This window comes from Chelonus insularis, unplaced genomic scaffold (genome assembly GCF_013357705.1).
Source record: "Chelonus insularis isolate UGA/USDA-ARS -01 unplaced genomic scaffold, ASM1335770v1 contig_116_pilon, whole genome shotgun sequence".
Classification (NCBI taxonomy): domain Eukaryota; kingdom Metazoa; phylum Arthropoda; class Insecta; order Hymenoptera; family Braconidae; genus Chelonus; species Chelonus insularis.
Window position 1 is genome coordinate 1,219,928 of NW_023276357.1, and position 27,765 is coordinate 1,247,692.

At 33.1% G+C, this 27,765-nt stretch overlaps 3 protein-coding genes across 7 annotated transcripts; 2 read left to right on the forward strand and 1 right to left on the reverse strand.

The window, feature by feature from the left end:
• Positions 1 to 6,201: 6,201 nt before the first annotated feature.
• Positions 6,202 to 8,204, reverse strand: LOC118074576 (uncharacterized). Its single transcript, XM_035095897.1, has 2 exons — positions 8,066 to 8,204; positions 6,202 to 7,993 (listed from the first exon to the last, which is right to left on the reverse strand). The coding sequence occupies exon 2, from the start codon at positions 7,962 to 7,964 to the stop codon at positions 6,270 to 6,272; it is 1,695 nt and encodes a 564-aa protein (XP_034951788.1). The 5' UTR covers positions 7,965 to 7,993; positions 8,066 to 8,204; the 3' UTR covers positions 6,202 to 6,269.
• A 385-nt stretch (positions 8,205 to 8,589) lies between these two features.
• Rrp5 (Ribosomal RNA Processing 5) lies at positions 8,590 to 13,374 on the forward strand. Of its 2 annotated transcripts, none has more exons than XM_035095526.1 (6): positions 8,590 to 8,703; positions 8,888 to 8,947; positions 9,028 to 9,598; positions 9,676 to 12,831; positions 12,905 to 13,070; positions 13,159 to 13,374. In XM_035095526.1, exons 2-6 carry the CDS (start codon positions 8,891 to 8,893, stop codon positions 13,331 to 13,333), a joined length of 4,125 nt encoding a protein of 1,374 aa, XP_034951417.1. In that variant the 5' UTR covers positions 8,590 to 8,703; positions 8,888 to 8,890; the 3' UTR covers positions 13,334 to 13,374. The 2 variants fall into 2 exon arrangements, with proteins under 2 accessions (XP_034951417.1, XP_034951425.1); XM_035095534.1 differs by having other exon boundaries at positions 8,614 to 8,657.
• Positions 13,375 to 13,516: 142 nt separating this feature from the next.
• LOC118075107 (ubiquitin carboxyl-terminal hydrolase 2-like) lies at positions 13,517 to 26,071 on the forward strand. 4 transcript variants are annotated; one of them, XM_035096762.1, is made up of 7 exons: positions 13,517 to 13,778; positions 17,503 to 17,812; positions 19,859 to 21,383; positions 23,392 to 23,487; positions 23,566 to 23,918; positions 23,999 to 24,324; positions 24,450 to 26,071. In XM_035096762.1, exons 2-7 carry the CDS (start codon positions 17,556 to 17,558, stop codon positions 24,764 to 24,766), a joined length of 2,874 nt encoding a protein of 957 aa, XP_034952653.1. In that variant the 5' UTR covers positions 13,517 to 13,778; positions 17,503 to 17,555; the 3' UTR covers positions 24,767 to 26,071. The 4 variants fall into 4 exon arrangements, with proteins under 4 accessions (XP_034952653.1, XP_034952679.1, XP_034952669.1 ...); XM_035096778.1 differs by lacking the exon at positions 13,517 to 13,778 and adding an exon at positions 13,844 to 14,479; XM_035096770.1 differs by lacking the exon at positions 13,517 to 13,778 and adding an exon at positions 16,803 to 16,962.
• The last annotated feature ends 1,694 nt before the right edge of the window (positions 26,072 to 27,765 follow it).

The window sequence follows — 27,765 nt, forward strand, 5'->3', positions numbered from 1 at the left end:
CCATCTCGTCCCCGTCTTCCCAGTGACATCCTTAATTTTATGATCCAAGCATAAATACGCTTTTTAGCTATTTTTGAGGTTAGAAATAGAAATTCTCGGATTTTGATAATTGGGGGTTATTTTGGACGATTCGATGCTCTAAAATTCGACTTTAAATAACAAATTAATTTCAACGACCTCGAGACCAGAAATGGCTATAATTCTAGTATAAATTATGCTCGGATCATAATTTTAACTAGTGCATTCGAAAGCTCTCGATCTCAGGCATCCATCGATATGCTTGTGGTCCACGTTCCTCTCATAGATCCTGAGATATCGGCCAAAAACGAAGCTATGCTCCGATAAAACATAAAAAAAACTTTAAACGCTCATAACTCGAAAACTAAGCGAGATACGGCATTTTTGACGGGGTTATCCTATAGGGGGAGCCCAATTTATTACTCTGGTCCAGATCTTTCATATGAGTCCTCGTTCAACCCCGTAGCATTATATGCTTCGAAGTTATGCATTTTTTTATGTTTTGCAGTTTTTCGAGAATATCTCGTAATCTATCTAACCAAATTTAATCGACAGCCAGTGTTTGGAACCCATCTCGTCCCCGTCTTCCCAGTGACATCCTTAATTTTATGATCCAAGCATAAATACGCTTTTTAGCTATTTTTGAGGTTAGAAATAGAAATTCTCGGATTTTGATAATTGGGGGTTATTTTGGACGATTCGATGCTCTAAAATTCGACTTTAAATAACAAATTAATTTCAACGACCTCGAGACCAGAAATGGCTATAATTCTAGTATAAATTATGCTCGGATCATAATTTTAACTAGTGCATTCGAAAGCTCTCGATCTCAGGCATCCATCGATATGCTTGTGGTCCACGTTCCTCTTATAGATCCTGAGATATCGGCTGAAAACGGAGCTCTGCTCCGATAAAACATAAAAAAAACCTTTAAACGCTCATAACTCGAAAACTAAGCGAGATACGGCATTTTTGACGGGGTTATCCTATAGGGGGAGCCCAATTTATTACTCTGGTCCAGATCTTTCATATGAGTCCTCGTTCAACCCCGTAGCATTATATGCTTCGAAGTTATGCATTTTTTTATGTTTTGCAGTTTTTCGAGAATATCTCGTAATCTATCTAACCAAATTTAATCGACAGCCAGTGTTTGGAACCCATCTCGTCCCCGTCTTTCCAATGACATCCTCAATTTTATGATCCAAGCATAAATACGCTTTTTAGCTATTTTTGAGGTTAGAAATAGAAATTCTCGGATTTTGATAATTGGGGGTTATTTTGGACGATTCGATGCTCTAAAATTCGACTTTAAATAACAAATTAATTTCAACGACCTCGAGACCAGAAATGGCTATAATTCTAGTATAAATTATGCTCGGATCATAATTTTAACTAGTGCATTCGAAAGCTCTCGATCTCAGGCATCCATCGATATGCTTGTGGTCCACGTTCCTCTTATAGATCCTGAGATATCGGCTGAAAACGGAGCTCTGCTCCGATAAAACATAAAAAAACCTTTAAACGCTCATAACTCGAAAACTAAGCGAGATACGGCATTTTTGACGGGGTTATCCTATAGGGGGAGCCCAATTTATTACTCTGGTCCAGATCTTTCATATGAGTCCTCGTTCAACCCCGTAGCATTATATGCTTCGAAGTTATGCATTTTTTTATGTTTTGCAGTTTTTCGAGAATATCTCGTAATCTATCTAACCAAATTTAATCGACAGCCAGTGTTTGGAACCCATCTCGTCCCCGTCTTCCCAGTGACATCCTTAATTTTATGATCCAAGCATAAATACGCTTTTTAGCTATTTTTGAGGTTAGAAATAGAAATTCTCGGATTTTGATAATTGGGGGTTATTTTGGACGATTCGATGCTCCGAAATTCGACTTTAAATAACAAATTAATTTCAACGACCTCGAGACCGGAAATGGCTATAATTCTAGCATAAATTATGCTCGGATCATAATTTTAACTAGTGCATTCGAAAGCTCTCGATCTCAGGCATCCATCGATATGCTTGTGGTCCACGTTCCTCTTATAGATCCTGAGATATCGGCTGAAAACGGAGCTCTGCTCCGATAAAACATAAAAAAAACCTTTAAACGCTCATAACTCGAAAACTAAGCGAGATACGGCATTTTTGACGGGGTTATCCTATAGGGGGAGCCCAATTTATTACTCTGGTCCAGATCTTTCATATGAGTCCTCGTTCAACCCCGTAGCATTATATGCTTCGAAGTTATGCATTTTTTTATGTTTTGCAGTTTTTCGAGAATATCTCGTAATCTATCTAACCAAATTTAATCGACAGCCAGTGTTTGGAACCCATCTCGTCCCCGTCTTCCCAGTGACATCCTTAATTTTATGATCCAAGCATAAATACGCTTTTTAGCTATTTTTGAGGTTAGAAATAGAAATTCTCGGATTTTGATAATTGGGGGTTATTTTGGACGATTCGATGCTCTAAAATTCGACTTTAAATAACAAATTAATTTCAACGACCTCGAGACCGGAAATGGCTATAATTCTAGCATAAATTATGCTCGGATCATAATTTTAACTAGTGCATTCGAAAGCTCTCGATCTCAGGCATCCATCGATATGCTTGTGGTCCACGTTCCTCTTATAGATCCTGAGATATCGGCTGAAAACGGAGCTCTGCTCCGATAAAACATAAAAAAACCTTTAAACGCTCATAACTCGAAAACTAAGCGAGATACGGCATTTTTGACGGGGTTATCCTATAGGGGGAGCCCAATTTATTACTCTGGTCCAGATCTTTCATATGAGTCCTCGTTCAACCCCGTAGCATTATATGCTTAGAAGTTATGCATTTTTTTATGTTTTGCAGTTTTTCGAGAATATCTCGTAATCTATCTAACCAAATTTAATCAACAGCCAGTGTTTGGAACCCATCTCGTCCCCGTCTTCCCAATGACATCCTTAATTTTATGATCCAAGCATAAATACGCTTTTTAGCTATTTTTGAGGTTAGAAATAGAAATTCTCGGATTTTGATAATTGGGGGTTATTTTGGACGATTCGATGCTCCGAAATTCGACTTTAAATAACAAATTAATTTCAACGACCTCGAGACCGGAAATGGCTATAATTCTAGCATAAATTATGCTCGGATCATAATTTTAACTAGTGCATTCGAAAGCTCTCGATCTCAGGCATCCATCGATATGCTTGTGGTCCACGTTCCTCTCATAGATCCTGAGATATCGGCCAAAAACGAAGCTATGCTCCGATAAAACATAAAAAAACCTTTAAACGCTCATAACTCGAAAACTAAGCGAGATACGGCATTTTTGACGGGGTTATCCTATAGGGGGAGCCCAATTTATTACTCTGGTCCAGATCTTTCATATGAGTCCTCGTTCAACTCCGTAGCATTATATGCTTAGAAGTTATGCATTTTTTTATGTTTTGCAGTTTTTCGAGAATATCTCGTAATCTATCTAACCAAATTCAATTGACAGCCAGTGTTTGGAACCCATCTCGTCCCCGTCTTCCCAGTGACATCCTTAATTTTATGATCCAAGCATAAATACGCTTTTTAGCTATTTTTGAGGTTAGAAATAGAAATTCTCGGATTTTGATAATTGGGGGTTATTTTGGACGATTCGATGCTCCGAAATTCGACTTTAAATAACAAATTAATTTCAACGACCTCGAGACCGGAAATGGCTATAATTCTAGCATAAATTATGCTCGGATCATAATTTTAACTAGTGCATTCGAAAGCTCTCGATCTCAGGCATCCATCGATATGCTTGTGGTCCACGTTCCTCTCATAGATCCTGAGATATCGGCTGAAAACGGAGCTATGCTCCGATAAAACATAAAAAAACCTTTAAACGCTCATAACTCGAAAACTAAGCGAGATACGGCATTTTTGACGGGGTTATCCTATAGGGGGAGCCCAATTTATTACTCTGGTCCAGATCTTTCATATGAGTCCTCGTTCAACTCCGTAGCATTATATGCTTAGAAGTTATGCATTTTTTTATGTTTTGCAGTTTTTCGAGAATATCTCGTAATCTATCTAACCAAATTCAATTGACAGCCAGTGTTTGGAACCCATCTCGTCCCCGTCTTCCCAATGACATCCTTAATTTTATGATCCAAGCATAAATACGCTTTTTAGCTATTTTTGAGGTTAGAAATAGAAATTCTCGGATTTTGATAATTGGGGGTTATTTTGGACGATTCGATGCTCCGAAATTCGACTTTAAATAACAAATTAATTTCAACGACCTCGAGACCGGAAATGGCTATAATTCTAGCATAAATTATGCTCGGATCATAATTTTAACTAGTGCATTCGAAAGCTCTCGATCTCAGGCATCCATCGATATGCTTGTGGTCCACGTTCCTCTCATAGATCCTGAGATATCGGCTGAAAACGGAGCTATGCTCCGATAAAACATAAAAAAAACCTTTAAACGCTCATAACTCGAAAACTAAGCGAGATACGGCATTTTTGACGGGGTTATCCTATAGGGGGAGCCCAATTTATTACTCTGGTCCAGATCTTTCATATGAGTCCTCGTTCAACCCCGTAGCATTATATGCTTAGAAGTTATGCATTTTTTTATGTTTTGCAGTTTTTCGAGAATATCTCGTAATCTATCTAACCAAATTTAATCGACAGCCAGTGTTTGGAACCCATCTCGTCCCCGTCTTCCCAGTGACATCCTTAATTTTATGATCCAAGCATAAATACGCTTTTTAGCTATTTTTGAGGTTAGAAATAGAAATTCTCGGATTTTGATAATTGGGGGTTATTTTGGACAATTCGATGCTCTGAAATTCGAATTTAAATAACAAATTAATTTCAACGACCTCGAGACCGGAAATGGTTGTAATTCTAGCATAAATTCTGCTCGGATCATCCGTCTCGTCTCGATCTTTCCGATGACATCCTTAATTTCATAATCCAAGCAGAAATCCTATGTGTACCTTCAAAGGCTCATAACTCGAAAGCTAAGCGCAATAATGTTTGGCTAACTTCCTGAAAACGTGCCAGAATTTCAAAATACATTATATATATTCATAAACTGTCTATTGTTGTTATTGAAATTAATCAATTAATAAAAAAAATAATATTGATATGCTTGAACACAAAACCAACGTTTCCGGAGTTGAGCGTGTTACCTCTGAGCTGTTACAAAAATATTGAGTTGGTTTTATAGCTTTTATGTATGGTGCGAACAGAGCCGGACCTTTTCCATTTAAAAATTGGTGCTTGAAAGCAAACTGGCTTAGGATTCTTGTAATGAGAATAAAAGAGACCATAAAGCTTATCTCTTTACTCTCTCAGATTGAGGGGTGTGGCTAGAATTGTGGGAAACAGGTTGTACCCAACATTAAATTAAGTCCAATTATTAATAACAATTATTTTTTTATAATCAAACTACTACTATTGTTACATTAAAATTAACATTTACTGCACGCCGTGTGCATACGATGTACGTTAGATCAAAATTATAGCATTATAGTCGGACTGAGAAGAGTGTTCCTCAGATGCTCTTCATGTGTTCTTGTACGCTTGCGCAGTAGTAAAAAAACATGGCAGAAGGGGTAGAAAATCAGTGGTGGGGAGCCCGAAAGCATTGAAGCAACTGAGGAACTTAGAGATGTGAATTTACCGGTAATAGAAAATTCGGTAATTACCACGTAAAATTACCGGTATCTGACGGTATTCTGACGTCAAAAAATTCTGAATGTAAAATTTACCGTCAAGCCGTCGGTCAGCGTAATTACCGTAAATTACCGGTCATTCGCATCTATATAGATGAATATGATGAGCTTTTTACCGAGGAAATGGCTTGCTTTCGAACTTGCTTGCCAATTTGCTTATGTTAATTTTGCTTTTTGCACTTGTTAATTTAAAACTAATTAATTATTATAAGATGAAAAAAAAATTTTGTAATTTGTAATAAAAAAAATATTTTACATTTTTGACTGTTAGGACAGAAATAATAAATATATTGAAAATTATTATAAACGTTTATTTAGTTAAGTTTTTGGTACATTTTTTTTATAAAATAGATAATCCTTCGTTATTACATATTATAAAGAATTTGACTTTTTTAACTTTTATGTAAATTATTTATGAAAAAATAAAACCATATAATCTATAGTTTCTATCAACTAGTAATATCACATAATAATTGACATATTTCATTAGGAAATAACAAGTCTAATACTGATTCAATTCCATCAACATCACTAATTAGTCTTGAGTAAATTCTTCTTCTAAAAATTCAACTTCTTCATGCTCAGCACAAATTTCACTTATTTCATCCTCTCCTTTATTACTTTCCTCATCTTCTTCCCATTCTTCTTCTGTATTTTTTGGTGAAGGATTAAGTAATTTTAAATTTCTTGCAATGTATGTTATTTTTCCAGCTCTATCGATACTTAACTTATTTCTTTTAGATGAATGAATCCATCCTTGTGTACTAAAGGAACGCTCGGTTGCAGCTGATGTTGCAGGTAAAGTCAATATAGCCACAGCTATTTTGCTCAACGAAGATTTTTGGCAAATACTTTGCCACCATTGACATGCTGAAGTGATTATACTTGCTCGCTTAACGTAGTCGTAACTCCACATACTTGATTCTGACACATAATGTACTTTATTTATTAAAGGGTTATCACCCTCTAAAATATTTATCCACTTTACAATCGGTTTCATCAATTGAAGAATTTGTTGAAGATTATTCCAAAATTCTTCATTTAGTACAAGAGCACGAGAAGCAGGTTTCCATAATGTAATAGCCTTTGAAGAAATTGCTAAAGCCTGAAGATTATGCTTATTAACACAAAGACTGTCAATCATAATTATAGTAGATCCAAATCTTGTCTTAGCTGGTAATTTTAAGGTAATAAATACTCTACGTTCATCTTGAGATTGAATTTCTTTGAAAATCGCTGACATTATTTGTACTTCTTTTATTCCTTTTACAATAGCTGTTGCACTTGTCACCAAAGTTTCAACAGTTGCTTGACTACCAATATCTTTCATGAGTAGGTTAAGAATGTGAGCAGCACAACCATAACAATACAATTTGTCGACATTATACTTTTGATCTATCAAAGTCCAAGCACTTTTCATTGCAGCACAATTATCTGTACAAATTCCGATAACTTTTTTAATTCCCAAAGCATCAATAACACTTCCTATTTTTTCAGAAATATATAAGGCAGTTTGTGATTCGGTTCCAGTTGGAAATGTTTTGAAAAAAACTGGCGCTGGGGTTGTTACAATAAAATTGATGATTCCTTCTTTGCGAATATTAGACCATGCGTCACATTGCACTCCAACAGTAGTAGCAGATTCAATTTTTTCATTAACCATATTTTGTGTTCTAACGAATACTGAATCTAAAAGATTATTTGATATTTGATTTCTTGATGGCAAATTAAATGAAGGCCGTAATGCGTTAAAAAATTTTAGCCAATATGGATTTTCTGTTATACATAATGGTGTACCAGATGCATAAATCGCTTCTGCAAGTAGTTCTTGTAGAGAATCTTCATCTTTTTTTGACATTTTATCACAAAAACTATCGATTGTATTTTTTTCATAGTTATTGCTACAAACACTTATATTATTTGGTAAATTTTCATTTGAAATCATTGAAGTACTTGCTCTATTGTCTGCTTCATTCAAATCTTCAATAGTAAATGAGTCGTCTGTGCTGTTTAGATGAGAATTATTTCGTTTACGAGGTTTACATGGTTTTAAAAGTTTCCGTAAGTCTTGAGGACAACTTCTACACTCTTTATAAAGATGTTTTCGCATGCGAGTAATGTTTTCTGCATACTTTCTCTTGCAATAGTTACATGAATACGATTTTAATTTTTGGTTAGATTGCAGAGGTAATGCAGAGAAATGTTTATATATTGATTTGTTCTCCCCCATTGCACCAAGTTCTCAATGAAAATCCTTATCTACAAATTGAATTTTCTTATATTAAATATTATCAGTATTTTTAATAAACAAATAAAAATGAAAATATATACCTGATAGAACAAATAAACAGTTGTATGCCGTTGGGAATTCTAAACTGTGATTGGACATGTATTAACCAATCAGAGATCAGCATTTTTCTGACCGGTATGGTAAAACAGGCTTGGTCATTGACGCGTTTTTTACCGGTAATTTACGGTAAATTTACCCGTCAATTACCGATTCACATCTCTAACGTTAGATCAAAATTATAGCATTATAGTCGGACTGAGAAGAGTGTTCCTCAGATGCTCTTCATGTGTTCTTGTACGCTTGCGCAGTAGTAAAAAAACATGGCAGAAGGGGTAGAAAATCAGTGGTGGGGAGCCCGAAAGCATTGAAGCAACTGAGGAACTCTTTTCTGAGTTCGACTATACATATATTAAGGTAGAAGATGGGGAAAATAAAGGCTGATCTCCAAAGAATAAACCGCTGCAGCGCCATCTCTTGATAGGTGCACAGAAACTTTTATGTTGTGACCTGAGATTACTGACATGTTGACCCAAAATACCAACATGTTGACCGAAACTTCGTCCGGATTTTTAACATAGCATTGGATTTCTACACTGTTCTCTCTTCTTTGGCACGAGTGAAGTTGAGATTTCTGTATGTTATAATACTTTTTAATAAATAAATAATTGTTACAAGCTAAGTAAGTAGTAACTCATCTTTAGTTCTAATATTTAAACATAATATAGTCAATAAAAAGAACAATATATTCATTTATTTATTTACTTTATGCTACATGTCCTACCCACGTGAAACTAACATAACCTTTTTCATAAATAAACATCAAGTTTTAAATATTATTAACATTTAATTTTTTTATTTTACAGATAATGAGAGATTTTCCACGAGGAGGTAAAGAACTTATTGTTCTGCCTTCATCTAATTTAGTAAGTCAATTTTGATTATAATAAGTAAATTGGATAACTTGTGTTTAACCTAAAGTATTAAATAATTTTTTTGTTTATAGCTATCCGGTAAAAATGGAAAACATAAAAAAGAAGGGAAATTACATCGAAAAAATAAAAATAAAAGTGACATTTCATCTGAAATCGATGCGAATTTTACACCAAACACTGCTGACTGCTTGACCTACACGACTTTGTTGGAAGGAATGATCGTTCTTGCTCGAGTTCATGCAGTCACAGAATACAATATTGCAGTGTCTCTACCCGGACGTATTGGCGGACAAATTCCAATTACAAATATTAGTGAATCTTATAATAATTTGTTACAAAGTTTAGTTGAATCAAAAGGTTCCCAACAAGATGAATTTAAATCTCTTTCTGATCTATGTAAACGTGGAGATTATCTTGTTTGTTATGTAAAAAACACTGATGCATCAGGAAAATATCGAATAACTCTTTCAATAGAACCGCAATTAATTAACCAAAGTTTAAATCTTTCACTTCTACGGAAAGGTGCTAAAATTATTTGTTCAGTTGCCAGTGTTGAAGATCATGGATATGTTGTGGATACTGGAATCAAAACCCTTCGAGGATTTTTATCAAATAATGATGTTCAGAATAATCTTAAATACTGTAAGTATAATTTTATTTTATCGTTTATTATTAAATAAGATTACTAAATTTTTCTCAATTTAAATTATTTCCAATAGATCCCGGTCAACAGATTTCTTGTTACATTAAAACATTAAAGTCTGATGAGAATATGACAACAATTAAATTAACTACAAAATCCAAATCTGACCAACTCGTAATTTCTGATGACCAACCTCTGGATGGATTAATTCCTGGCATTCGTTTAAACTTGAACATTAGTAAAATTTTGTCTAATGGTTTACAAGTTACCTTCAATGAATCCAACATCGGTTATATCAATCAACTATATTTGAAGAAACCTCTTTCGACATACGAAAAAGGATCAGAAATTTCTGCGACACTTATGTATGTTCTTCCAACAGTTAAATATGCATATTTCTGTCAATGTTCTCTTAATAATGAGAAAACATCCATAGAAGTTGGAGAAATGATAGAGAATGCGCAAGTATTATTCAAAGAATCGAGAGGTGTAGTTTTTTCTTTGAAGAAAGGAATTCGAGGCTTTCTGCCATTTAAAAGAGCAAACGTTGATCACGAAAAAATTAATGAAACATTTACTCCTGATTCTGTTCACAAATGTCGAATCATCTCTTACGAAATGTTTGATCGAGTTTATATTTGTTCAATGCAACAAAGTGTAGTGAAAGGAAATACTTTGATTCCTGAAGCAATACATCCTGGAGACAAAACAACAGTAGAAATAATTAAAATTAATGATAATGGATTTCTTGTAGTCAAATCTGGATCAATTCTTGGTAATGTGGCACCAGAACATGTACATGACGTTGATGAAGAAGACGCGAAACCACTGAAAATTGGAGATAAGGTTGAAGCTAGAGTTTTAGGACATCATACTCAAGGCAATGGAATAATGTTTACCTTAAAGAAGTCGCTAGTTAACAGTAAAAAAAAAATATTAAGTGATATTAATGATGCTAAAATTGGACGAAAATATCAAGCAGTAGTCATTTCTGTCCGTGATGAAGGATTACTTGTGAAATTTTATGAGAATTTAAAAGGCTGGATACCTGCTAAACTGTTGGATAAAAAAATCGGTGGGACTAAAAATTATGTTGTAGGACAAGTAGTGATGGTAACAATTAAAGAAATTGACAAAGAAAATGGAAAATTAATCTTATTTATGTATGACAAAACAAAAATGAACAAGAAAAAGGAGGATGCACTAGAGGAATTAAAGATTGGAAGTCTTGTTGAAGGATCAGTTGTCGAATCATCTATCAACGGAATTTATATACGAATTAAAATAAAAAATGACTCTGATACTGTTACTGGATTCTTACCAGCAGGTCATATGGCACCTTGTACAGAAATTGGAACTTATCTATCTGCTAAATATGTCCCTGGAGATAAATTATCAGCACTAGTTTTTTCAGTAACTCCAGAATTATTATTATCAAGAACTTTTACTCTGCAAAAAGAATCTCCGGTATTTAATAACCTCAAAGTAAATGAATGTATTCCTTGCTCTATTAAGGAAATCAGTACAAACGGTTTAAAAGTGATTCTATCAGTTGAAGATTTCAATGATTATGGGGTTATACCTTATCATAAGGTAGATAATACCGAAGCTCTATCAACGAATCAATTGTTATTTGGAAAAATAACTGGAATTAATAAAAAAGAAAAGAAACTATTTCTGACAACTTCTTTACACGAAATATGGACTGAAGTTGTGAAAAATGATTCTGATATGATTGCAGCTGTTGATCTATTAACATTATATTTCAGTAAATTAAAAGAGTTGTGCAATCATGATTGCTATAAAAATAAAAAAATAGCTTCGATGCATTTAGGTCAAAGAGTATCAGGAATTGTTGACCAAGTTACTGATCATGGCTTAATAGTAAAACTTGAGAACGATGTAATGGCCACAGTACGTCAAAATCATTTCTATGGAACGTTTGAAAAAGGAGATGAAGTTAAAGGATCAGTTTTATGGGTCAATTATATCCATGAAATTGTGGAAATCACTCTTATACCTGCTTTGGTAAATAGAATCACTGTCAAACAAAAAAAATTATCCGAAACATCTACAGATGTCCAATTAAGAGGTGAAATTCTTTTAGTGACTAATTGGTTCATTTTAGTATTATTGAAAGGTCAAGCCAAAGGGACCTTAGCTGCTTTACCTGCTAGAAGACATATTAATGACTTAGAACCTAACCTTCGTCCTTATACAGTTGGAAAAGAAATCAGATGTTATGCCGTTCTTGGTAAAAATGAGACTGATTTACTTCCTATCTGTCTAGTCAAATCTGCTTTTGAAACTAGAAAATCTGCATTGCTACAAAAAAATTCCTTGAAACGTGAAATTAAAAAAGATAGTGAAGATAATGTCACGGGTAAAAAAGTTAAAAGATTAAAAGTTTCTAATATTAATTCCAATAATTCAGTTGAAATCGAAGATGAACCAAATGATAAAGATGATAAAACTATAAAAGTTGAAATAACTAAAGAAAAAAAGGAAAATAATGATGAAAAAAAATCTAAAGATGTTGAAGATCTGATGATACCTGAATGTAAATTCTTTTGGGATTCGAAACCTGATCCAGAATTGCTTAAACAACTATCAAGTGATAGTGAAGATGATGATGAAGAAGATACCGAGCCGAAACAAAAGAAGAGAAAATTAAATGCTGCTGAAAGACGAGAACTTGAGAGACAAAAAGAACGAGAAATTCGTGAGCGAGAAGAAGCTTTAGCTAGTAATAAAGCACCTAGCTCTGCGGATCAATTTGATAGACTTGTTCTAGCAGAGCCCAATAATTCTATGATCTGGATGCAATACATGGCATATCATCTCCAAGCGACGGAAATTGAAAAGGCACGAATGGTTGTTAGAAGAGCATTAAAAACTATTAATTTCCGTGAAGAGAATGAAAAACTTAATATGTGGAAAGCTTGGTTGAATTTAGAATCTCGATTTGGTTCCTCTGAGAGTTTAAATGACGTTTTCCATCAAGCAATAAATGCAAATGATTCTAAAAAAATTCATCTGCATATGCTAACAATTCACTTGGATGCAGAAAGAAAAACAGAGTTAGAGAAAACTGTGAAAGCTATCATAGGGAAATTTAAAGATGATGTTGAAGTATGGATTGAATGTGGAACTGCTTTTGTTAAAATAGGATTGAAAGAGAAATCGAGACTTCTTATGCAACAAGCACTTCAGTCTCTTCCAATTTCAAAACGTACGTATCAATGGATCATTTATTGTCCATTTATTTTTCATTACATTTACTTATTGATTAATGTTATTTTTAGATGTTTATTTGATGGTGAAATTCGCTCAAGCAGAAAATAATTATGGTGATAAAGAGAGAGCTAAAACTTTATTTGAGAACATTTTAACTTCATACCCTAAAAGAGTTGACGTGTGGTCAACTTACGTTGATTTCTTGGTAAAGGACAAAGAATATGAGATTGCAAGGTATGATTTTATCTATAAAAGTTTATTTCTGTCTCGTATTACTTTCACATCATTAGATGCTAATAAAAAACAAAAAAATTTATTGCAGGAAAGTGTTAGAGAAAGCTGTTGCCCAAACTTTGCCACCAAAAAAAATGAAAACACTCTTCAAGAAATATGTTGCATTTGAAGAGCAGCATGGTACTCCTGATGGAGTAGATTATGCTAAAAAATTAGCTGTTTCATATATTGAAAATATAAGTAAAAATCCAGTTAACGAATAATTTATAAAAAAATATTAAAATTTTTTATTTAGACAAAAAAATAATTGTAAATAATTATTAGCAATAAATAATTATACCTCTATACATGTGAATGAAACGAACTTTATTGTTTGAAATCAACCATTTTAACCGCTATTTACTAGACGCGTGCGCGAAATTAAATTATCACAAAGATGGCCGCTAGTCTGCGCTGAAACCGCTATAACATCGCGAAGCTTCGGTCGGTTAGATTAGTGTGCATAGCATAGCATTTTTTTTAGCTGCGCTAGCGCAGAATGCATTAAGTTGATCGCGAAAAGCATGATTATCAGCGCAAAAATCGGTAACCTTGTAGTTGACGCCATATTGTTTGTACGCACGTTGCTGGTGAGCGAATATTCAGTTGTAAAATATCGCTGTATAGCAACGTAACGATCACGAAGACGAGGGAGTGCCACAGAGAAAGGTAAATATGTCCGCGAGTGAGGAGAAAATGCAAATTTTTTCTTTACGTGCATTCCTCCCAATATAATTGTGACTTTGTGGTAATGTTGAACTCTGAAAAAATTCCGGTCGCCTCGCGCTTTTCAACCTCTCCTCGTGTTCTCTCTCTTGCTCACTGTGCAAATGCCAGTGATGATTCGTAAGTGAATTTACCGGAAGGAAATTTCCCCAAAAGGCTCCGAAAATAAAATTATTTTCTGAGCTAATTTTGGAGGTTAAGTGGAGTGAGAAAGATGTATGTTAATCTTGTGAGTCATCTAAATTTTGAGTGGTCATTAAGTAAAGAAAAAAATCGATGAAGTATCGATCTCAGTCGTACGAATAATAAGCAGGTGCTATGTGAAGGAAGTTATTCATGAATAAAAGGGCGGAAAAAAGTTTGGGACATACGAACTGGGGTATTGTGACGTCACAATTAGATGAAGAATAATGACGCTTGATTGGACAAACAGAAATTACTCTCGCTGTTTAAAATTTTCGTTTATCCTTGAATATTGTCAATCAAAAGATTAACAACAGTCAAAAATCTAGAAACTTAACAGTTCAAGTGACGTGGATGATATCGAATATCGTACATACGTGCGTCATATGTGAGTAATTAGAGAGAGATTGCGAGTGGAGGTTAGAGTAAAAGTAAAAAGGAAACGTCGTCGTGGAAGTTGCGTGAGTATTTTCATCGCACATCACGCATTTTCGTTCATGTGGGTGGCAATAGGTTAACAAAAAACGTCCAAGATTACTCTTGAGACTTGAATATTGTTCCGAGTTTACAAGACAATTTTAACTTTTTCAGTAAATGATTCAGTTACTATTGTCCTCTAGCGTCAATAATTTACCAGTGAAACATCACCATTAAATTATATGACCAATAATAAATAACATGTTTCTTCAAGTTGTTATGAAGTTGCATTAAACATTATAATAAATGGAAATGAGAAAAATGAGCAAGAGAAAAATCGAGCAAGTTACTAAAATTCCAGTGTCATTTTCTATTTAAAGGAATATCATACCCTAATGAATATATTTTAAACTTTCTTTTTATTACAAAAAGTTTTTTATTTTTGACGCCTGTGCAGTCATTTTAGCTCTTTATATTTAGGTTAGTCATTTAGGAGAAGGAAGTAAAAGGTGTCGTAATTCATCATTAAAAAGTTGTGATCATTTTGTTGTATGTAAGCTATTTTGTTATCATAGTGGGCAATTTTCCAAATAATTTTGTATAAAATTCAATTAAAAAAAAAGATCTGATGTTTTTCAAAAGTGTATTATAGTGAGATTACAAAATAATGGCTGGACTGTACGTAAAATCCAAACAATCTCTACATTCAAGGATATGTAAATAATAAATAAATTTATTTATTTATGTATTTATTCATATAACTAATGAAGAAATTTTAAATATGCAAAAATTGAGCTATTTTTTATCTTAATATTAATTAATGTAAAAACCAAAATTTTATTATCTAAATAGTTTCATTTATATAATCTCACGTGAGTTATCGATTAACTTTGACAAAAAAAGTATTTGCCGAATGAGGACAGTCAAGATAATTATTTTAAATCATTCAATGACAAAAAAAATTGATAACAAAATAGATCAAAGTATCAAATAAGAACAAAAATAAATGTACAAAATAAATGATAATTATTTTTATTTAAATATAATTCAATGTCACTGATCTATAGATGAAGGAATTAAGTGAATTATTATTTTGAATATAAAGTGTGACGTCTATTCATTAACTTGAATCATTAAAATTTAATTTACACTCATGAATGATGATAATGAGTCACAAAAATCGCAGGAAACCGCTAAATCGACGTTGCATAAACGCTTAATCTCATCATAGTATCTATCTGTTAACGAGGTTTACCCTCAATGACGTAACACTGTGTATCGTTTATGTGTATTCTTTGTGTATTAGTGTAAGAGAGTTGAATAACGTCTTTGGCATTTGATAGCAATCTATAGTAGTACTCGATGGTACTTTGATATGAAAGCACTTATTTTTTATTCACGAATATTCTGTTTTTAGATATGTTATAGCTATAGCTATTATTATTATTGTAATATAGTAAATAAATAATTAAGAAAGTTATTAACTAAAGCAATACGATTAATTCTAAGTGGAAAGTTTAATACATTTACTTATATCACGAAGCCTCTTTCATGAAAGCTTTTAATCCAATTAAGAAAGGAAGGAAACTAAGGAAAAAAGAGAACAGGTTTGTAAAAGTATTGATGATATGCATTATGCTATTCCAGTTACATACTTTCAGAAACATTTTATTGCATTTTAATTTAAAAAAAAAAAAATATGCTGATAAATGATAATTATTTGATTACTTTGAAATAAAATGTAAAATTTTTTCCTGTTTATTGGATTCAAAGCTTTCTAGAAGTGCTAAAAATTAATAAATTTAATGAGGAAATTAAATGTAGAGGAAAATACTATTTATAACCAAGATAAAAAAAACATGTCTAGATGATACAGTATAATATTACAAGACTGCGTATTATCTTATTTTATAAATAGGTTGAAAATTTAATGCATATACTAACGAGTGGAAGAGTGTATCGAGAGATTTGGAAAGTCGCCACCTCGTGCATAAAAGTATTATAAGCGCTGCATAGTTTTGCATTCCTGGTATTATAATACATACTATAAATTTTCTCTTATACATTTTTATTGTTATTTTACATTTTGTTTGCAAACATAGTCTTCTTGTGAAATTTTCTTTTATATGACCAAGTTGACATCTTTATATAGTTGTTTATGAAAAAAATTAAAAAAAAAAATCACTAGAAATAATTGTATCAAAGATAGAATGTTTAGAAATATTTTTAAAACGCTCGTTAACTACTGTATAAGTTAAATTTAATTTGTTAGAATCATTTGAATTTAATGAATTTTTTGTCCTTTTCTGTTTCTCATTTTGGTTCACCTTTGTTACTCCATTACATACATCTGCAATCATCACGTTGGTCTGATTCATTTGTTCAAGGAATTCTTTCGGCCTTCACAATGGCCTTTTACAGAAGATCATATTTCAAAGAAACAAGTAAAAAAAAAATATGTCTAGAATTCATAAAATAACCCTTGAACAGTCTAAGGTCATTAGAGAATGTGAAGATGATCAAATACGTGAGTTAATTAGATTAGTGATTGTTTAAATAAATATATATATACATATAATTACATACTATTATTAATAATTCAATGATTATTTATTGTTATTTAATTAGTTCATTAATTTAGTATCTATATTTGGATTTCAATTAAACAAAATGGATTATCCAGTCATTTTCTCTTGCTCATAGAATGTTTGCGTGTGTTAAACCATCAAACACTAAAAAAAAAAAGAGTATTTAGTTGTATGCTATTTTTAAAAATAAAATTCCAGTTAGATATGTGTTAACTGGGTCACCCACCAACGGAATTTATGTTCCAATTCGCGACTGTATGTGAGTGTATCTTATAAAACAAAGCTCAAATGTTTGTTCATGTAATTGTTTGATGGCACACGAATTATATAAGCCTTCAAAAGCAGCTTCAAAAAAGAGTGTTAATTTTTGATTGAGAGTTGACAAAAATTAATTAATTAATAACGATATAGGAAAGTAGAATAAGTTAGAGATGTAGGAAATAAAATATTAAACATTTTATTTTTTTTGTTTAAAAAAGATTGAACCGGGGACGGTAACGTCAAAGATTTTGCACCAATACAACAGAGTGCAATGTCATTCCATCGCGGCGGTTCATCAGATATCCTCGCAGTTCCTTACAAAACAAGTTCAATAGCACCGCTATTGCCAGATGGACGACTTAACAGCAGTAACAACCGAAACGCAGCCTCTGGAATCGGTAGTCCTACAACTTCTACTAAATACATGTGTAGACCACCTGGAGAATTTAAATGTTCTCTAGTTGGTTCTTCAGTTTATGGTACAGCTGCATCAGCAGCTCTAAAGAAGAATAAATGTTTACCTACCAGGTGTGAAACAAATTCGTGACATCTAGCATTTTTAATTGATTTTATATAAAAGAAGAACACTTGAATCCTCTCTAGTCATATATTAGCATTAATTTATTTTTTTATTTGAGATCAAATATATTTAGACTATACTTAGAGTAAATATTTTGAGTAAAAGGTATTCTTGTCTTCTTAAAAATATTTAATAACAATAAAAGTCTACGGATTTTTAATTAAATATCAACAATAGTATCAACATGATTGAATTTTTTAAGAAGACATGATATTTTTTATTTATAAAAATATTAAAGTAATGTAAACAAACATTAGTAATGACTTGAGGTTTATTATAACAAACTTACAACACATTAATCTGCCTTAATGTTAGCATATCCGGGTCTCTATGGAGCTTGTTGTGTAATTCAAGCTTTGTTTCAACGTCCCACAATGTTGAAAGAATGAAGCAGGGTGAAGACATTTCCCCAGGGGGTAATTGCCACGATGAAGAGGTAGTAGTGGAGGCGTTAGACGGATGCATTGAAAACTCGGACAATTCGTTGACAAAAGCCTTGTTCGTAGCTTTTGTTTTCTGAGCAACAAAGATCCAATTAAGAATCAACTATGTTCACGCCTAAATTCTATAGAATCTCTAGGCGTGCGTATACCATTCTACTAGCAGCTCTAAAAGGTTTTAGGGGTCTAGTAAAGGGTCTAGGTCACACTTTCTCTGTACATTTGACACGGTCAATCATGTTGAATTCATAGAAACAAGTCAGACAAGGTCCAAGCGTTGAACCTTGGCCGTAACAAGACCGCGAACCTGTTCAACCAGTATCAACAACAGCATCAGCCGATTAGTGGTCGACTGTCGTGTCCCTCTTGATTTCTTCTTCTTGCTCATCTTTTTCTACTTGAGGTCTATCAAATGAAGGATCATGTTTATACATTGTACTGTTGAAGATGCTATGGAGTACACAGTAAAAAAGAAAAACTGGGGTCATGACCGCTCACTCGTGACTCGCATAAATGACGACAATTTAGCATCTGGCGAATTTTTTTCCCTCAGGGGTACTTTCAACCCCTGAAGCTCGTCTACTAGCTAAGAATAATGATCGTGTCAAGGGACACCCGAGTACCGTGGCACGAATTGTTTACAGTACTTGGCCTCTCCTTCTTCTACCCTTCATTTCACTTTTCAAAAAAGTCGATGCTAATATTAGTCTTAGCAAAAATAAAGGTAATAGCTTGTTAACTTGTTTTATTTCATATCAATCATATTTGTTATTATATTTTTACTCCATTTTGTTGTTTATTTTTTTTCTTTTATGAATTAAAAATATATATATATATATATATATATATATATATTATATATATATATATATATATTAATTGCGTAACTATGTAAATGCAATATGATTAAAGATTTTAATAAAATGTAATTTCATTAGAAATTGGTTACTTAAAGAAGGTTGTCAAATAGAAGTGCTTTTACCTTACGTAACATCCTTAAGAATAGAGCAATTTAATCTTGGAAAATTGCATGATTCTTAAATCACGCAATCTGTGATACTATTCCACTTTCCCGAGATAGTTCAGTCGTCATCGTTGTTAAGTTGTAGTTTGAGAAGAAATTTCTAAAGGTACAGGCAGTGATGCTGAAATTTTAGTTTGAAAAATCTTCAATGTGTCATTGGATTAGATGTTCCAAATACTTGGTACATTATAGCACACAATTGATCGATCCACCCCTTCTCCTCTTGGATGACTTTCGATGTCGTTTATATACACATTCGGGGAGATAATCTTTATAAGAAACGATAAGAAAGCTTGGAAATTTTTTGTTGAAAAAAATCCGATAAGATTTGAATAAAATTGTCAAAGATAATGTTAGCATATTCTTGATATGTGAATAGTAGTTAAAGCGATTTAAAGTAGTGTAAAAGTATAAAATTTAATGCGAATAAAGTTGCATAAGATAGTGAAAAACCTTTGGCTGTTAGCCCAAAGCAAGCAATAATCTATAACGTGTCCTGAATGACTTATATATATATAAATTTTTTACAGGCCAAACTTGCACAGTGACGTCAGATCTGATACAGCAGCTGTTAAACTGCCGAAATATTCATCATCGTCATCAACAAGCCTTGTCTCACCTTATTGTTTTGATAACTCCTGTGACACTGGATTGAGTTTCACAAGTAACAAACTGTCCAAGTATTCATCAACATTGAAATCTTCAACATCACCACCAGCCTTGTCAACATTGTCATCTTCTTCACAAGACCGTAAAAGCTTTTCTGTATCTAGTAGTTTCTCTGAAGAAGAATTGATGAAGTATTCACCGGGCAATTATACAGCCAAAATTCACCGCGACAAAAAGAACCAATTAAACGGCCACCGCAAGACTGTTTCATTCTCTGAACCTCTAGAACAACTTCCCGGTGGTGACGAACGTGATCGTCGGGACCGTTCATATTCAAACGATACGTCAATTTCAACGGTTTCAGATAGATGGTCATCCAATAGAGAAGTTAAAAGAAGAAATAATCTATTGAACACAGTGCACGGTGGCCACGATCAGATCGACTGTGCTGCAGCATCAAGCGAGGTAACTCTTCAAGATCAAAACGGAGACAGTGATATACCGAGAAATAGTCACGATAACGTCAACAATATTAACGTGGACAATGACAACAACGGAAATAACAATGACCGAGACAATGATACTTTAGATGAGCGTAAAGTGATCAAAGATCATGATGATAACATTAACAATGATGACAATTTAAACCACCACGGTCACCCGACGTCGGCCGATAAGTCGCGAAGATTAGCTGTTACTTCATCCTCATCTTCTTCGCTGTCATCATCAGCTTCACTCACTGATTCAATTTGGACCAGTTCCCCCGCTACTGAATCTTGCGATTCGTCTGCTACTACTCCTTTAGCTGCTCCACAAACTAGTATTGACAATTTTTACTTGTCGGCCACGTCTGGTGGTGGTAGTGGTGATCCCCAAGTTTTTTCGTGGACTAAAACACCCATTAATCCCGATAACACGGAGCTATTCACTAACAATAATGATCAGGACTGCAATTCCCCAATATTTGGGGCTGTCCAGAGTGAGGTCTCTCCTGGAGATACTTTGTTTGAGAGGCAAGCTTCTGTATCTAGTGCTCGCGTAAATGTTCATGGCTGTGCTGCGCAGTGGACTAATGCCAACGACTCCAATGGTCATCAAATCAATGATGAAGAGAATGAAGATGGTATTGATGGTGGATTTGAAGCTAATTTAGCTTCTAGTGACATTTCTGTTGATAAAATAAATCTCGAAGATGTACCTTTGGATGATACTCTCATTTTGAGTGCGTCAGATGATGTGTTCAAAACTCCAGGTAGTCTAGATGACAATTTTAGGGTTACAACTAGACCAACTGGTAATCAAGATGATTTGCCAAAACCTTCAACATCTAGAACTGTCTTTGGAGGTTGGGATACACACAATAATGATTTTAATACTTCATCAACCAGCACTACTCAACCTATTGATGTACACCAACCAATTTATAGAGGATTCAATGATCAGTCTGTAAGTATTCAGTGTATTCAATCAACAAATGTCGATGAACCGAGACAATGAGTTTACCCTCGACCGAGTTTTTCTTGATAGATTATTTATCAATGGTGATATCTCCTTTTGCTTTTTATTACCACGTGCTAGGTAGGACTGAGCTGCGAAAAGATGTATGATGCATACTCTTGTGCTCTACTTCCTCCCGCGCGCCAATTACTGATTTTGGCAGGCAGAATTGCGCTTGAGCAATGCCAGTGCAAAGTTCTATCGAGTCGCGAGGTACGAATAATCATTCACCGACAACTAAACAAGAATCTAGTTTATATTTCTTACAAGAAGAAAAAATAATATGGTCTCAGCTGTTGGTGCGACGTTCTTGGTCAGTGGCACGTGTAGTATAGAGTTTGCTATTAATACTTTCACTTGTGTGTCCACATATACCAAACATTCAATATTAGATAGAAGTGAATTATATAAACAGTTTTATATATACATCATTTTTTAATAATAATAAACCATTATTTTAAAATAAATATCTTTTTGAAAATAATTATGATTGAAACAACTCGTGAACGGTTCATCGACATTCATAATTGATAATCATCCTATTCTTAGACGGAACTCGTGTCTTAATCCTGACGTCTCATAGTTAATTGTGAGTATCAGTCATCATTTCATCAAAGTATCGTCAACGAAATATTTTATATTTTCATATTTTTACTTACTTCTTTTCTCTCTCTCTTTTTTTTTATTGTTTAAAACAATTTTTCCATAAAAGAAAAAAAAAATACGTAGTTGTTTATGATACTCATAAATGTATTTTTTTAAACATTTTTCAAACTATGACTGAGAAAAATTTTTCCATCATTTTTTATAGTTAAACTTTTTAATTATAATCAGTGGAAAACGATAAAAAAGAATGATGACAACCATTTTTCTTTACTAACAAAAATAAATCAACAGTACTCTGAAATCATTTCAAGAGAATTTTCCTCTTATTTTGACTTTTTCCATTTATTTTATTATTGAAATTTTTTTCAATCAATGAAAAGTGTAAACTTTTTATTTCACTGACAAATGTATCCACGGTGTTTCGAAATCATGTTGCTCTCTTCATCACAGACAAACTGCGACTCTCACCCTCGAGTTTTTATTAATAGAATCCGACAGCCGCTCTCTCTGGTTCTCGATGAAGTGCAACTACGTGTACGCCGGTTATAGAGTCATATATATTGTTATTAACACATTTTCATATATTTTCTAAATTAAAATTTCATCAAATCGTTCTAAAGTTTTCTTTTTATATTAATAGAATATTTTTTCCAAACTTTTAAATTGCCAAAGCAATAGCTTATATAATTATTTAGCTTCACTCCTGATTAGAATCAACTTCTAAATAATTTATTAATTATTTCAAGCATCATTGAAGTTAATTCGGTGCTTTTATAATAAATCAGTTAAAATAACGTGTAATATTTTGTATATAAACTGGCTTTCATTCAATTAATAAACCTGTGTCTTTGGTCCATTTGGACTACAACGGCTCTTGGAATTATTTTTGTTTTCTTTCTTGGACTTGCAACACCCTTAAAGGCTCAAAAGCCTCATGACCCTACTCTATATCGCTCGAAACTAACTTGTTCATTAGTTTCTCACGTCGTTCGTAAAAGGCCACTCATATCTCGGGTCAAGGTGAGTACGTGATGCTTTTAAATTGTCTTGAAACAATTAATACATTTTCATTCAATCATTTACATTTATTTTATTTATTAATTGATATTTTTTATTTTCTGGCTGATTAATGTGTTGGATTTTAGAATTTTTCAAATGCTCGGCGTGATATTTAACATCAAATTAACTCAACTGGTTAATAAATTATCAATATTCTGTAATAAAATTGCGGAAAAATATGTTTTCTATAGACTAACCGGAAACTGACCGACGACTTATGACCCATACGAATTTACGATCAACAGGAAATTGCTTCATAAAGTGCCAAATTAAATTATTGTCAATTTTACAGGAGGAAAGTTCTACCTCAAGGTCGCCGAGAAATCGAACTTCAGCACGACGAGACGAGAGTCATGGTCTAAATGGATTGAGAAACATAGGAAATACTGTAAGTTACATTTTTCATCAGTTTAAAACAAATTTCTTTTACCAACATGTATATTGATGTTCATTTTTTCTTTTCTAGTGTTTTATGAACAGTGTAATACAATGCCTGAGCAACACGAGACCTCTTCTAGAATATTTGTTAAACGACAATTATTTAGCCGACATAAATGTAACAACGTCCAGCATGAAAGGTGCCTTGATAAAAGCTTTTGCCCAAGTAATTCATGAACTATGGGGAAATAGTGGTGACCATGTAGTGAATACAATTTCACTGAAAACTCAAATTCAACGATTTGCTCCTCGATTTATGGGTTATTCCCAACAGGATGCTCAAGAGTTCCTTAGATATTTATTGGAAGGTTTACATGAAGATGTTAATCGAGTTGTAATAAAACCACAACCTATTCTCACTGATATCCCGGACCAATATACGTAAATATCTATTTTTCTAATTTCATTATAAAATTAACGTTACTCTAAAATAATGTAGTAATTATTTATTTATTTAACAGAGATGTTCAAAAAGCAGCAGAAAGTTGGAAACGATATCTTCGCAGTGAAGATAGTACTATTGTTGATGTATTTGTTGGACAATTACGTTCGTCATTGCATTGTACTTCCTGCGATCATGATTCAGTAACATTAGATCCTTTCTGGGATTTAAGTTTACCTATTCCTGTTAGAAGTGGAACAGTAAAACTTCAACAGTGTTTAGAACACTTCACCAAAGTGGAAACATTAGATGGTGATGAGAAACCTACGTGTTCTAAATGCCAGATGAGGAGAAAATGTACAAAAAGTTTCAGCATTCAAAAGTTCCCCAAGATCTTAGTTATCCGTATCCTTTATCAACTAAATAAACTTCTTAAGTATTAATATACTTCAAAAAAATTAAACTTATGAATGCTTTACTTAAACGTTATAAATGATAAATATTTTCCTTAATAAATATATTTTAAACAGATTTGAAAAGATTCTCTCCAACAGAAAGATTTCGAGCAAAATTGAGCGTTTTAGTGGACTTTCCTCTAGAAGGTTTGGACCTCAGTGCCTTTGCAGCTCCGGGCGTGGCAGGTTGTACGTACAATTTGTATGGTGTAGCCAATCATTCGGGTACTCCATACTCAGGTCATTATACCGCCTACTGTAAGCATCCGTACTCTGGAGAGTGGCATGAATATAACGACAGCAGTGTATCCTCAGTCTCTCAAAGTTCGGTGGTATCCAGTGAAGCATACGTCCTCTTCTATGAACAGCAACCACTTAGTCATCATTTGTAACCACACGCCACAATTAGCGTACACGACCATCTTGCCTCGTGAGGATTTTACCTCGGTCCAGCCTGACAAATGCGACTCGACCCCAGGCGAGTGCAGCAAAACACAAATAAAACAATAAGAGCAGCTTGACATCCGGAAGAAAATTGAACCACGAAGCGTTAGTGTAATAGAAACGTAAAAGCACTAATGGTGACGGTTTTAGGTACTGTGCTAGCTGGAGAATAAGCATAATAATAAATTAGTTGAACAGAAAAATATTAAAAATAGAAGGACGGGTCGCTGCATTTCTTTTTGATATTTACTTTGCTTCCTCTTTCATTTATTTATCATGAATTTATTAAAATAATTATAATAAATACACTCGTCTTTTTAATCAATTAAGATGGCAAGGATAAATCATTTGAAAATGTATTATGTATTTTTAGAATTGAATATATTTAATTTATTTATTAACAATAAAATAACTATCATGCGTTTACTGGCTTGATAAAATGGATGGATTAAAAAAAAAAAAAAAAAAAAAAAAATTATAGTGAAAAAAAGGGATATTTTGTGCAACGAAATGGAGGAAAAATTATGAAGGAAATATAAAAAAGGCTTTTAAAACATTGTTTACACTTGGAGCATGAATTAATCAAATTTCCGGATGTCTAGTTACTTTTTTAAAGAAAATTAAAAATTATAATATGAATAATAATTATCTTTCTCACAAAATCCATTTAATAAATCAGAAAAAAAATAAATAAAAATGAATAATAATAAAAATAAATAATAAAAATCATGAACCACCTGATAAATTTACGGCTATATTTACTTTTGTAAAATACTTTGTTTTATTTCCAAGCAGTCAGTGTTATTTATTTAATTTATGAAAAGAGAAAGAAAACTACAATAAAATATTAATATATTCGATACCAACGGATATAATATGAATCATATAAATATATTATTAATTAATTCATCATTATTATTAATATAATAATTATTATTACTATTATAATGCATGACAAATACCAATAAAAGTAACAGACATTAATAAGTACAAGCTGTCCAGTCAAATTATAATAAATGTTTTATCTCTATTATTTTAAACAAAATAATATAAAAATTCCTGTAATTAAAGAAAATCAATTATTGTTTATGTTTTGAAGAAAAAAAAAATTAATTCTTGTAGTGAAATACCTTATTTGATTTCATGAAAATTAATTAAAATCGCTTTCTAAGAAATATTTACGAACAGCCTGTAGTTCGTGTTTAAATCATTTTTAAATATTCATTAATAAATTTTTGTGCAGTAAAAAATAATAAATAGTTGCTCTATATTTTATTAAATACATTACTCATAAAATTTTGATCGACTTTTTGTTCTAAAAGGAAACAATAAAACAGGTTCGTTAAAAATTGTAATTTGATAATGAAATTTATTAAAAACTCTAAACAATAGATGATAAATATATGCAATTTTTTAAAATTTAGTTTAAATACAGTTAAATAATGATCAAAAATTGACATTTTTTATTTATTAACTCTTTTTGGAGTAGTTTCTTTTATAAATAAGTATTAGAGTCTTTAGAAAAAAATCAATTTGAATAATTTTAGGATAAAAAAAACACGTATTAATTATAAATATTAGTCGAACCACAATGATATGGTGGTCAATTCACAAACTGAAACTCGTTGGCGAAAATGCAGATGGCGGGATTACACATTTTCGCACATAAGAAGATGATAGAGTTGTGTGCGAGAACACTCTTGTGTAGTCGCGTGCGGTGCTTTCATGTTAGAAGAGAAATAAATTATAATGTTGGTAATAAATCGTTAAATAAATAGTTAATTAAAAAATGAATTAAAATAATAAATAATAATTGAATAAAAATAAGAATAAAAATGTAAAAAACCGTAAATACATATGAAACAGATAGTAAAAAGATTGACAGTACATCGACGATTCTTTATGATAGTGTTCTCTTTCAAGTGATGTCGTATATGTGTACGTGTGTGTGTGTGTATATATATGTGTGGGTATTCGGTCAGACAGAACGGTGGGAGTTGCAAAACGGTGAGGAGAGAGAGAAAGAACCTCGAATGGAAGTAGAAGGGAGACAGGGGGGCTTCACGACGAGGTTTAGGAGAGCGAGAGGAGTTGGCCGCGTGTTCGTGTGCGTGTCGTGCGCACCAGCGAAGAGTAGCGGAGAGACACGACACGACGACGGCGACAGTAGGACCGCGTACAAACGTATTCGCAAATGTACATGACCGTCTCGCCGGTCGTTCCAAACTAGAAGAGCCGACCACCCGCGAAAAAAAACCTCTCGTTCTTGTTTCCCTCTGTCTTCCTACACGTTTCACCACTAGATCTCGCTTATATACATGTATATAAAATTTTTTACAACCATGAAAATGTTGGAAATGCTGAAAATGTTAACATTTCAAACAAGTCGATAAAAGTACATGAGTTTTTACGCAATTAAAGTGGCTTTAATGATCGTGTTTCGGGTTTAAAAAGTGTTTAGTGTCGTTTTTAACAAAACATTTCAAGGCTTTAGTGGATTATAAAAATGGATTATGAGACAAGAAGCGTGAGAGGAGCATCAAAGACTAACTCTCAGGTACAGCTTAAGTGTGTGGCAGCATTTGAGACACTGGAGGTCTATATTTTCGCGTGCGCCGTGGTCGCTGTTGCTGTGCGAGACTCTATTGGCCGGAAATATAAGGCTTGAGAGCTGCGAATAATAGTGGTTTAGTTAGATTTTTCAAAGCTGGAGGATTACAAAGACTACTATAATACAGAGAACAGCAGAGAGTGCGTGAGATGGTTATGGTCGTGAGCAAAAGCAGGACGCGGGTACAGGAGAAGGCAATGGATCGAGAGGGAGACTCGGTCGTGCGCGCGAGAGGGCAGTGATCTCTCTCGGGGAGCGGCGACCTGACACCAACGACCGATAGCTATAGGATATATTCCACTCTCTCTCTCTCTCTCTCTCTCTCCCTCTCCTTCT